The sequence below is a fragment of the Euprymna scolopes genome, chromosome 13 (assembly GCF_053919585.1).
Source record: "Euprymna scolopes isolate OS-2025 chromosome 13, ASM5391958v1, whole genome shotgun sequence".
Lineage (NCBI taxonomy): Eukaryota > Metazoa > Mollusca > Cephalopoda > Sepiida > Sepiolidae > Euprymna > Euprymna scolopes.
The window spans coordinates 46,281,561-46,293,667 of record NC_136494.1 but is presented as its reverse complement, the minus strand read 5'-3'; the positions used below and the strand labels follow the sequence as shown (position 1 = coordinate 46,293,667).

At 37.2% G+C, this 12,107-nt stretch overlaps 1 protein-coding gene across 6 annotated transcripts in view; it reads right to left on the bottom strand.

The window, feature by feature from the left end:
• Nucleotides 1-12,107, bottom strand: part of LOC145292005 (prominin-1-like) — a gene marked incomplete at its 5' end in the record, with an annotated part of 563,543 nt that overhangs the window by 189,437 nt on the left and 361,999 nt on the right. For all 6 annotated transcript variants that reach the window (XM_080137986.1, XM_080137989.1, XM_080137988.1 and 3 more), the window contains 2 exon segments: nucleotides 1,437-1,487; nucleotides 7,067-7,147. In XM_080137986.1, the coding sequence (XP_079994112.1) occupies nucleotides 1,437-1,487; nucleotides 7,067-7,147 (132 nt within the window).

The following is a 12,107-nucleotide window of genomic DNA, read 5'->3' as shown; positions in this document are numbered from 1 at the left end:
GCATACATGGAGATGATGCTGATCGCTCCTTTGAGCCAAACTATTGACAATCAGTGGAAGATTTATGGAGAAGAAAAATGACTGCAATCTTTGCATGACAAATAAAAATGATAAAAATACAATAGAGATTTGGTTTCTTTTCAAAATCTCCATTGCAACTCAAAAGAAATAGAGACTATTAATAAGAGCGTTCAAGTGTAGGATAAATTAATCAGATTGATTTATATTGAAAAAGAAATACAACTCAACAATAAACACAACTCAACAATAAAAATAGCTCAACAATAAACACAACAATAAACACAACTCAACAATATATACAACTAAATTAAAGTTCTCAGGAAGGTTAGAATAATTAGTAAGAGACAAAATAGCTTGTATAACTATTTCCTCTCATTATTTAATCATAGATGGCATCAAACCAGAATTGGAAAGTTTAGTATTCTGGCTGTGTATGCATTATACACAAATAATTTCACAATTAGTGATTAGTTATTTTCTGCTTCATATTTTACATGTTTATATTGCTTTATATTTTATATGTTGATTTGGGAGAAGAAATATGTGTGTGAAATATTAGGAGAGTTACTCAAACTTATACTTTATACCATCAGCTGTCAATTATATCTTTATTCATACAAGATATTTTCAAATGCTTGTATCACATAATTGGGTCATTTAGCATTCAACAATTAATAGACTTCTCTTATTCAAGTCAAATCTCTAATGTTGGATGGACAAATCTAAACTTATTGTGTGTTTTTTTTTCTGCATGGGAACATACAATGTCTTGTCCCTGTTCAAGCTCTGAACTGAATTTAATTATTTCACCACATGGTATTGTTGGCACCTTATTTGCACAATTTCTGTCTCTCTCTAACTTCCCTTTTTCTCCAACTCTTTTCAAAAATGCATCTCAACATTTCTCCCTCTTTGAGCTCTCTTCCTCTTCTCCACTTTTTTCATCTTTCACTTATACTCACTACTGCTGATATTTCTACTTGTTTTTCTTTCTTTTTCTCTTCTCAAGTGACTAATTCGTCTTCAGGACAATAAATAAAATATTTCTTAACCAATTTATTTTGTATAAAACAACCATTTGTCTTTTCATTTCATTTTTTTTCTCTCTCTATGCAATTTTCCTCCTTTTTGTATGTGAGTGTATCATAATACTCATACTTTGGTGCAAATAACATTTTTACAGATATATATTTTGTTTTATAGAGATGCTTTGGTGCATTTAAAAAAAAAAAGAAGATAAATTAGTGATTAAAAAAGTAATTCAAAATTAAGAATAACAGCTCCACAGACAGGCCCTTATAGGGATGTGTAAATAAATTGAAATACTTAATAAAGCAAACAAAGTAATTTCTCAAATTTGAAAAGACATTCCAAACAAATTCAGTAAATATTTTGTGTTGTGAAGAATTACTTACTGTAAGATTCAGATTTTTTTTAACACCAACCAGGATTGTGGCCAATTTTTTCTAAAAAAGAAAAGAAAAAAGAAAATTTTGTTGGCAACTTAACTTGGTGACTACAAAAAAATTAAATCTGGTGTATTATTGCCTCTCATTTTGAGAATTACCCATTGTTGTATGAGTGCAGGAATTCCTATTCAGAAACTATATTATTTGGTACTAGGTCATACAGAAAGAACAAAAACATTTCTATATTATTTTCATTTCATTGCATACTCTTGTAGCTGCAAAAAAGTGATTATATTTGATTTCTGCTTAACAGCATATTTGTTGAAAATAGTTGTTTGCATGTTTATAATAAAATCTATTAAATCGTTTACTTTACTAATCGTTTTCTTTTTACTGTTTCTTGTTACTTTTACTACTAAGCGTCTGTGTGTTTATCACCGTTCTTACATATACGGGCATGGGTGTGTATGCTCTTACGTAGGTTATGTGCAGTTCACTGTTATATGTGTGTGTGGGTGTGTGTTCTTATCCTTACACTGTTTCTTGCCATGGAAGGTTTCCGAGGAGACATGCATGCGCAATGTAATGTGAACATACCTGGTTGCCTTGGCCAGCGGGTGATATCTTCTTGGACGCTGGTCTCCATCTCGTTGGGGAGTGGTCACTGCAGACAGATTCATTAATGGACAACAAGATGGACTGAAGCTTCAATCTTTTATTCAAGGCAAGCCTATCATCTCGGGCCCAGATTGTCGGAAGGGGCCCAATTTCCCGTTTGCTTCATCTGCTGCTTAAAACCACTCTCAGCCCATGTAGTCGTCAACCGGAAGCCTACGACCACAATCCCGTCACCCCTAATTTCTGGTACATTCTATCTAGGTTGTCAAAAGGTGACTGGAGTTTGATGGTTGTCAAATTTAACCTTCTCTGACCCTGCTAAATCGCTGATGGGAAATCAAAATATGCTTATATTTTTCTATTTCTAAAACTACCTATATAGCATTTAATCTGGGATTCCCAATACTAAATATCTGGAGATCATCTGATATTTGAATGAGTCAGCTGTTCATGCAGCCCAATCAACAGATCACATAGCAGGCAATGTGAAAGTAATTCTAATAGTAGTATAACTAGTCAGGTTACTTGAATGCTAAGCAAGTTTCATTCAAAAAAGCTTAAAGTTATGATGAATATATTTCATATTATTTCGATTCATTGGACTACTGTTCTCATCTCGACTGTCATTTTCACAACGTTTCCGCAAGAACCAGTGGTGTAGTGGTTAGAGTAGTTGGAAAGTCAACTGCAAAAGTGATATTCTCCTGAATGTTGAAGGTTCAATTCCTAGTGTGGACGACCGAAAAATAAAATTGCAAATTACTTAGAACCTCTATCCAGTCATGGCTGACATAACAAGAGCACAATACCCTTGTGAAGTAAATAAAGGGTTCCATTCGAAACTCCGTCCAAATTCCAAATTTCCAAGTTCAACAGAAACATTCCCAAGTTCGATAAGATACACCTGAAGAAGGTCGGAGGTTACATCGACCGAAACGTTGTGAAAATCACACTCAAGATGAGAACAGTAGTCGAATGAATCCAAATAATATTAATAACCAATCGTCATCTAAAAAATTTAGAAATGGAATTTCAATTCAACAGTTACTTTAGCTTCCAACTCATTTCTTAATCTTTTCTGGTGATATTGATTTCTGAACATTCAATAATATTGCTATTGTCACTGAACAATAGGATAAAGCTTAGTGGCGAAAGCGCTGTAGTGGTTTGGCTAAAGAAAGTGAACCTAGTGGTGAAGCTCCAAAAGATGGGTGATGTTGCCACAGTGATACAATTATTCTTGGAGGGGGATGCACTAGCCCTATACTTGGAGCTGAATAAGCGGGAACAAGATGATACTGACGCAATTAAAGTCAGATTGATCCAGGCATTTGCAGAGGGGCCGTTTAAGGCGTTCACTAGATTAAAAGAGATGAGGTGTACGCTAATGAGATTAAAAGATTGGTGGAGCTATCAGGAATTAGGAGCAGGCAGCAAGTCCCATGGCCAAGATGGCGTTTGTCACTGAGTTCCCACAGGAGACTTCCAAGAGGTTGCAGCAGGTCCTGGGTGTTGAGACGTTGGAGGTGAGCGAGCTTCTTCCAACTGCAAAAATATTAGTGAGCACCCAACCCTCTGGGTTCGTAGGAATAGCGGCAACAGCGTGGAAGGATGTGAACAGAAGTTGGCTGAGACCACAAGGTGTATGTTTCAAATGTGGGGGGCCTGCATTTGTGGAGAGACCGCAGAAAGTTCCACAAAAAGATGGTGTGCCACAGGTGTAACCAGAGTGATCACATAGCAGTGAACTGTACGAGTTCAGGAAACTGGCAAGGGGGAGCTGAAGCACCAGCGGCTGCCCTGTCTTGGGAATAATGGCACACTCGCAGCAGATACCCAAGCGAGAGATTGTTGTGGAAGGACAAAAGGCCTTGGCTCTGATCGACACTGTACCATTACTATGTGCAGGCTGATCATGCATTACTCCGTTGCCGACCAGCATGCAGCTACATCAAGAGGCATGCCGAAGAAAGAGGATGAGATGATAAAGTGGGAGGAAGAACAGCCACCTTTATCAAAGAGGTCCCGAAAGAAGTGGAAAGGCAAGACCCAATTTGGGGAACATGAAATGTGCCGTGAACACTGGATGGAGTTGTGTGGTGTGATGCAAGCAGCATTCACCATATGTTGTCTTGGAAGTGGGTGGAGTGGTTGTGGAGGACACGGCCTGGCTGAGGAAGAATGTGACATCAATGTGGCAGAATTGGATGCAGTTACCAAAGGAGTGAATCTGGCCTTGAAATGGGGACTATGCGGCGTCTGTAAAAACAGACTGTCACTGTGTTTGCCTGGTTAAAATCAATGATTTCAAATGATAAGAGAGTAAAGATGAAAGGGGCAGCAGAGATGCTAATGAAGTGCAGACCTGGGATGCTGGCTGAGCTGATGCAAGAGTTTTCTCTGAAGCTGCGCATAATCAAGGTGGCCTCTGAGAAGAACAGAGCGGATATTCTCACAAGAGTGAGAAAGACCTGGCTTGTGCCCCAAAATAATGATATTGCTGCAGTGTCTGATCTGGATAATTATGGGGTGCGAGAGTTGTACGATCTGCACCATATGGAAAGGATGTCGTACCTGGCGAGAAAAGTCGACCCGAGTGTCACCAAGGAACAAGTAAAGCAAGTGGTCAGGATTTGCAACAGGTGTCAGTCAATTGACCCTGCTCCAAGCATGCACGAAGCTGGAGAATTAAGTGTGACTGTGACCTGGGAAAGACTGACAGTTGATGTAACCCACTACAGGGATGGGCTTTACATGACAATGATTGACTGTTGCCCGTATGGAGAAGACTGCGAGGTGAAACAGCCAATGAAATAGCAGCAAACCTAGATCGGTAACAATGGTGGATGTACTGAAGAAATGGAATATTCGTCAATTCTTCAGAGCTGCCTATAAACCCAGTGGCAATGGGATTGTGGAAAGAAACCATCGGACAATAAAAGCAGTGGCAGAGAGAGGGAGCACCTTGCTTTAGCAAGCTGTCTACTGGTACAATATGTTGCCTAGATCGGGGCATGTGCAGGGAGACAGAGGCAACAGGGACCATCAAACTCTGGGATGAAGTATGGGTGAAGCCCCCAGAGGCACGATGTACCATACAGTGGAGCAGAGGACGCGTAATATGAGTAAGAACATTGCAGTAGATGGGGTACCAAGACATATTCTTGACATCAGGCCAGTTGAAAGTGAAACAGTGGAAAGCAATGTGCAGCAAGAGGGTGGTGAAACACGTCGGAGGCTGAGTAAGGGAAGACGACTGCCACAGTGGATGAAAAAGTACGAAATGTGATCTAGAGAGGGGGCATGTTGTCTTGTTAAGGAAACAGAAGTCTTACCACATGTGTGTGTCGATTGAAGTCGGGTGATAAACAGAGATTAAAGATGGCGTTTGTGGTTTTATAAGCTGTGGTCTCGCGAAATCTCGCCACACGCATGCAAATGGAGAAAATATGCTGTATAAAAGTTGAGAAGTAGGATTGTGACGTTTGACGATTGTTGGATTTCCAACCACGTGTTTGGGGGACTGCTGTTACAACTTCTCACGAGTTGATCAACAAAAGAACATCATACATTAATAATTATAAACTTAAAAATCAATGATGCTACTGGTAACAAAATAGAACGCCTCATGATTAGGTCATCATAATAGATCCAAGATTTGGACACATCATAAATGATTTGTATTATTTGGATTTTTCGAACTATAGTTCAGTGTTTCGATTAATATAACCACTGACCATCTTCAGGTGTATTTTATCAAACTCGGGAATAGTGAAGGCCAACTTTCACTAGAATGCACCTAAACTTCAACCCCCACCATTCATATAATGTACAGAAAGGAATCGTCTGTTGCCACAAAATTCGAGAAAAAAAGCAACATGTAGTGACAGTAATGCATATCAAGAGGAAAAAAATAATTTAAGAGAAATCCATTTACTGAAACAACTATCCAGAAAGTATGACATCAGCTCCAAGAAATCTGGATCAGACACCAAAGGACATCACCCAGTTTAAATATTATAGATGAAGGACCTGTCGGAGAAAATTCAAATATGTAATCCATATCACATTAGGACATTATTCAGGAGCAATTTAACTTTCTGAAGGTATCTTCGTCAAGCCACCTACAGAAAAAAATCATGACTAAAAACTGTGTGTATGAGATCCCATGTAAATGTGGAAAATTAGACAAAATGTTCAGTAAAAGTAAAGTTAAAAGAACATAAAAAACTGTAATATGTAGAAAGATTAAAAAATTGGATACGGCTGAAGGAAAAGGGAAACTATCTACCCTTATGGGATGAAGTAAAAATTATAGACAGAAGAACAATGGAGAATAAGACAATCCAAAGAAGTAGCACATATGTTGGGTGATTATCAATTACTAAGTAGACCTAGTTTAGGATTTAACATATGGGAACCATTAATCATAAATAATAGATAATATATATATATATATATATATATTAAGCAGCAATAATAATAATATATATACCTATGTAGTAATAAATAGTGATATTTACTATAAATAAAATAGGTTTAAGGTTTCTAAAATTCATACAAAATTGTTCACAAGGACTGCGCAGTGGTTAAAGTACCTGGAAAAATTCAGTTGTAAAAATGACATTTTTCTGGAGTTTGAAGATTCAATGTTTAATGTGGATAACGGAAAAATACAATTGTGAATTACTTAGAATCTGTATCCAGTCATGGCTGACAGAACAAGAGCATGCTACCCCTGTGGATTAAATAAATGATTCTGTTTGAAATTCTGTGCAGATTCCTGAGTTTGAGAGAAAGATTCTCAAATTCGACAATATAAACCTGAATGTTACATTGACCGAATCACTGCGAAAATAACACTCACAATGAAAATGGATGTCCCAAGAATCCAAATAATATGCATAATCCGCATCTCAAAAATTCAGAAATGTAAGACATATTATTAGCCGATTCTATATGCCAAGATGTTATTCATTATACAACATCCTCCTGATAAATTCAAATAGAAAAATTACCATTTCGTTTTTCATTTGAATGTATGTAGTGTTCTGGATGTGTCTCAACTCCGCAGCATCATTCTTAAATGATAGATTCGCCTAAAAATATAAAACATAAAAAACTATTTAGAAAATACATGCAAAAAGTAAAAATAGTGATAAATAATTTCCAAGGCAAAAGTAAAAAAATTCAAAGAGTAAACATCCCAAATTGAAACGAAAACCTCTCCAAAAATACTTGTTTGTTTATGTTAAATATTAATTGACAGTAATACAGCTTTAAAAATAAAATGCAAGATGAATCGATAAGATTAACAATTGTGAAGATGACATTATGAAACAGAAAACCTGCATGTTCCTTTGTGCAGAAGCTGAAAACGTTTTTACTTTATGGGAAGTGTTCATATCTTGAGCTAAAAGAAGGGTGCACTTCTTAAGCATAATCGCTTTACAGGAGCTCAGAGTTATTTTATTCTATACTAGCAGGGGTACCCGGCGTTGCTCGGATGTTTCGAGGTGTGTGCGGTTTTGAGTAAATCAAAACAAAAGAATAAAAAAAATCGTTGGCCGGGTGTTTGTTTCCGGGGTGGGGATTGTTTAGAAAAAAAAAGTGATGTTAGGTAAGTAGGAAGGATCCAACCCGGAGTATTGGGGCGAAGTTGGAAAATTAAGTGTGAAAAAAAAAAAACATGCGATGTTAACAACTCGGCCACCAAGAAAATCCATTTTAGGTGTTTATGAAAAAAAAAAAAAGACTACGGTAGGTCAGCGCGAATGTGAAAATATAATGTGAATTGTCCGGCATGCTAACCACTATGCCACGGAGCACTGCAACTGAGTTTAGTGATTTTAAGTAACTTAACATGAAAGAAGTGAACGGTTGTATTAAATTAAATTTTGAATAGAAAAAGGTACACATTCTATAATGAAAAAGATTAGAAACTTCCCATAAGAATTTCCTATCAGAGTTTTAAAACATTGACCTGACAGGAATATGGGTGGAGTGTGGACAATACTTATGAGACTGCCATGCTGATAATTCACAGCAAAAAATAACTATAAATAATAATAGAAGAGAGAATTGGCTTTCCTATTTGTATAAAGCTCTTGGATACACAATGTTTGATGTTCTACCCTCTGGTGCTAATATATATAGATTGTGTGGGGAACCTACCCGTGAACATCCTACATAAAACTGTCCGTGACTAAAGCAAGAAGAAGCTAAGTTCAGACCAACCACTGCCAAGGTTTGTCCTTGCGACTTATTTATTGTCATGGCAAAACATAATTTTATTGGGAACTGAAGCCTTTTAAATGGAATTGTTGAATCTGATGGAATAATTGGTATTCTAGAAGAAATGTCAATTCGCCTGTAGCTACACCAGTCAATATGACTGCTTCTATCACATGAGGTTGCATTCGTGTTACACATAATCTTGTTCCATTGCATAGTCGTGGAGCATCAAGGTTTCTGAGTAACACAATTGGACATCCAGATTTCAGTTTTAATTTGTGTGGTGGCATACCAGGTAATTGCAAGGAATTTAAAAATTCTGTAGGGTACTGTACAGCATGGTCATTATCTACAGTAGAATCTAGAGAAGTGTAAATTTGTTCCTCACCTGGAATTTCATCAAGCAGTTGGTCATTGATGATGTGTACCATATCATTTTTTGGAGCTAAAATTGCTCTTTCTGTTAGCCATTGAGGATTAGTATAATTTGCAGCTATATTTGGGTAAACTTTGTTACAAAGTTAGTGAGGAAACAATTGATCCAATACTTGAAGTAATTACAATTTTACCATGTTTGTCTGTTGGAATTTTGCCATCTCCAATTTGTAGAAGTATGGAAGCAAATTTATCAGCCAATGGGTCACTATTAAGATGGACACGCATGTTTGTAGATAAGGTTACAGTCTTGATGTACTTCCACAAATATGACAATTTAATGCAAGCATCGAGCTCATCAGCAGGACTTCCACGTGGAACAATAGGAAGCGTTTGTCGGAAGTCACCAGATAATAAAAGTGTGATGCCACCCATGACAACATCACGTGACTTGAGATCACGCAATGTTTTATCTAGAGCTTCAAATGCTTTTTTATGTGCCATTGTACATTCATCCCATATGATCAAGGAACAATTCTGTAAAATTTTAGCTGAATCTGATCCTCGTTCTATATGGCAAATTGGAATAGAATCTTTTATTAATGATAATGGCAATTTGAATGTGGAGTGAGCTGTTCTACCACCAGGAAGAAGGGTTGCTGATGATGCCACAGCTACAGCTATTTTTCCTTCTGACCTTACTTTTGCAAGAATTAACTTAGTAACAAATGTCTTTCCTGTTCCTCCTGGTGCATCAAGGAATATAAGGCCACCTTGCTGATCTTCAACAGTATTAACTACAGTTCGAAAAACATGAATTTGCTCACTATTTAGTTTTGCAATACCGTCCCGAACAATTGATGCTTGCTCATGTAGTTGATAGCTAATTTCACGTGTCCAAGCAGTAACAATAGGATGTGTATTAGATCTATCAGGTGAGGTAAGACCCAAATCTGTCAGTGTTTTACCATTCATCTTATATGTAATATCTTCAATATGAACCAGAGCAGTATTGAAGATTTTGTCTGTAAAAGTTATACCAGCCCCAGGATGTTGATTGCGTTCCCTAAGGAAATCTTCACTTAATGCTTCTTTGTGTGTATGCCAAAGTCGTGTTGGATAAGATACTGCACAGGTAGTTAACATGATAGCAAACAAATGTCTCAAATTATGTGCCAAGGCAGATGCAGATGCTTCCTGTAATGTAGCATCCCAGTGGTTATCATCATCAAGCAGTCCATGTGCAGCACATGCATCTCTGAATGTATTCATAATTTGATCATTCATATTTTTTAGATCATTAAAGTTCTGTGGACCTCTAACATGATGTAGAAGCAGTCTCAAACAGAAGCATTCAAAATGATTTGGATGCACGGTGTCTACCCTGCCCAAAACTTCAGTTTTTTTAACACACGGGTAGCCTTGAACTGACCTACCCTGTAAGCGTCGTTTGAATATTTTATTATGAGTGTCCCATGTATAATAAGCGGGAATTTCAGCATACAGAAGTGTACGTGTGAAAGCGTCTGTTTTACACAAATTGAAAAACGCTGTTAAAGTAGTTGGAGGTGGATGTGCAACTCTATCAGCTGCGTTATTTCCAGTGAAGTAAACCCGCTGTCCATTTTCTAGATGCACTGCGAGGTGAATAACTGTGGGATGATGCGCATGTATGTGGAAGTTAAGTATTCTCCAAATGGCTTCATTAGTGGAAATATAACGGCCGGTTTCATATCTCTTAACTTCATCATGAGCATTATTTTCCAATGTGAAGACAGCTTGATCACTGCCTTTATTTACATATTTACAAATGTACTTAATTGATTTTACACTATTACAATATTCGACATTGATATGTGCATTAAAAATCTTACAAAGGGGTTTATTGTATGGTACAACCCATCGGTTGTCTACATGAAACGTTGCATTCCCAGGGAGGGTAACTGTTGTTTCAAAGCCTCCAGCATCAGTAGGCAATCGTCGATATAATGGGTAACCATTTTGATCGGACCGAGTTTCATTTAAAAATTTCTTTGGATATCTCTTAGAGCATTTTCCTTCTTTGAGACATGGTGCAGAGCTGTTTAATGTTCCACATGATCCATGAATCATGTTGTGTCTAATGATATCATGTAAAACTGGATCTGTTACAGGATCAGGAATTTCTGCACTGATAACAGAGTCTATGTCAGAGGATCTCAATTTTTGCTGAAGCCAAACCAGACAATGAGCATGTGGCAATCCTTTTTTCTGCCACTCAACAGTGTACATATATGCTACAAACACTCCGAAAATGTTTCCTTTTGTAAGTAAATCCATAAGGACACGTAGCTTTAGATGAAAAACTCTTGCTATGAGGTCATGCCGATCATGTGGTTGTTGATATGGAAGGAGTTCATTCACAATCTCTGGCCATTTGGGATTGCAGGTAAAAGTTATAAATAAATCAGCAGTTCCATGTTTTCTCACATAGACCAATGCATCTTGTGTGCGTTCATGCATATATCGTGGTCCCCCAGTAAATGTTGCTAGTAGTATGGTCAAACGGCCCACATTTTCAATGTTGCCATCAATATTTACAGAATCTCTTAAGTGAATGTAATCAGCAACTCTTAGCTCCCTCTGATGAGTTTTAATGTAGATAAGCCTCTCATGCTCTATTTTAGCATACATGTCAACTATGTATTGTTGGAATAGGTTCCTACATTTAATCAGAATATTAAAACTGTCGTCACGGACCATAATTCGGAATGCGTAGAAAGCATTAGCTGATATTTTTTTTCCTATTACTAACTCTTTATTTTGAGGATTTGTCTGCCATACAAAGAAATTATAACCTTCTTGACCTGTCCAATGAATGATTGGGTACTGTAAAGCATCATATGCCCAATGTGTTACAGCAATACGCTGTAGTTGATGGTTTCTGCGATGCAAGATGATATCTCGCTGATGAAATTCTTGATCGACTATTACAACAGCAACCTCAGGTGCATCTGGAACATTGAAACAACGTTTATGTTCTTGTCTTGGAGTTTTATCAGCATGTATAACTACTTTGAAATCATCACATGGAGCATGCTCCATAGCCATCTTGAAGTTTTTGATAAAGTTATTTTCTCGGTGAAGCATATTTTGCAAATCAAGAACAATGTCAAACTTTGTTTTGGGAGCATAATTACATCTTGTCGTAGCTTCTTGCTGATCATCATCCATGAAATATATTTGAAGATACTGTGGATTTCCAGTATCGATGGAAAGCAAAGAACCAAGTCTATGAGAAATCTGCCCATAAACTTTAAATGTCGGCATGTAGGCTCCTTCACGTATTTGTTCAGCACCGAAGCTTGTCATACTGAAGCAGTTATTGTAACTCTGGATGTTGTTCAAGAAATGTGTTGAGTTAATTGAATTGTTATCAATAAGTGAGTGTAATGGTTCAGGAGGTATACC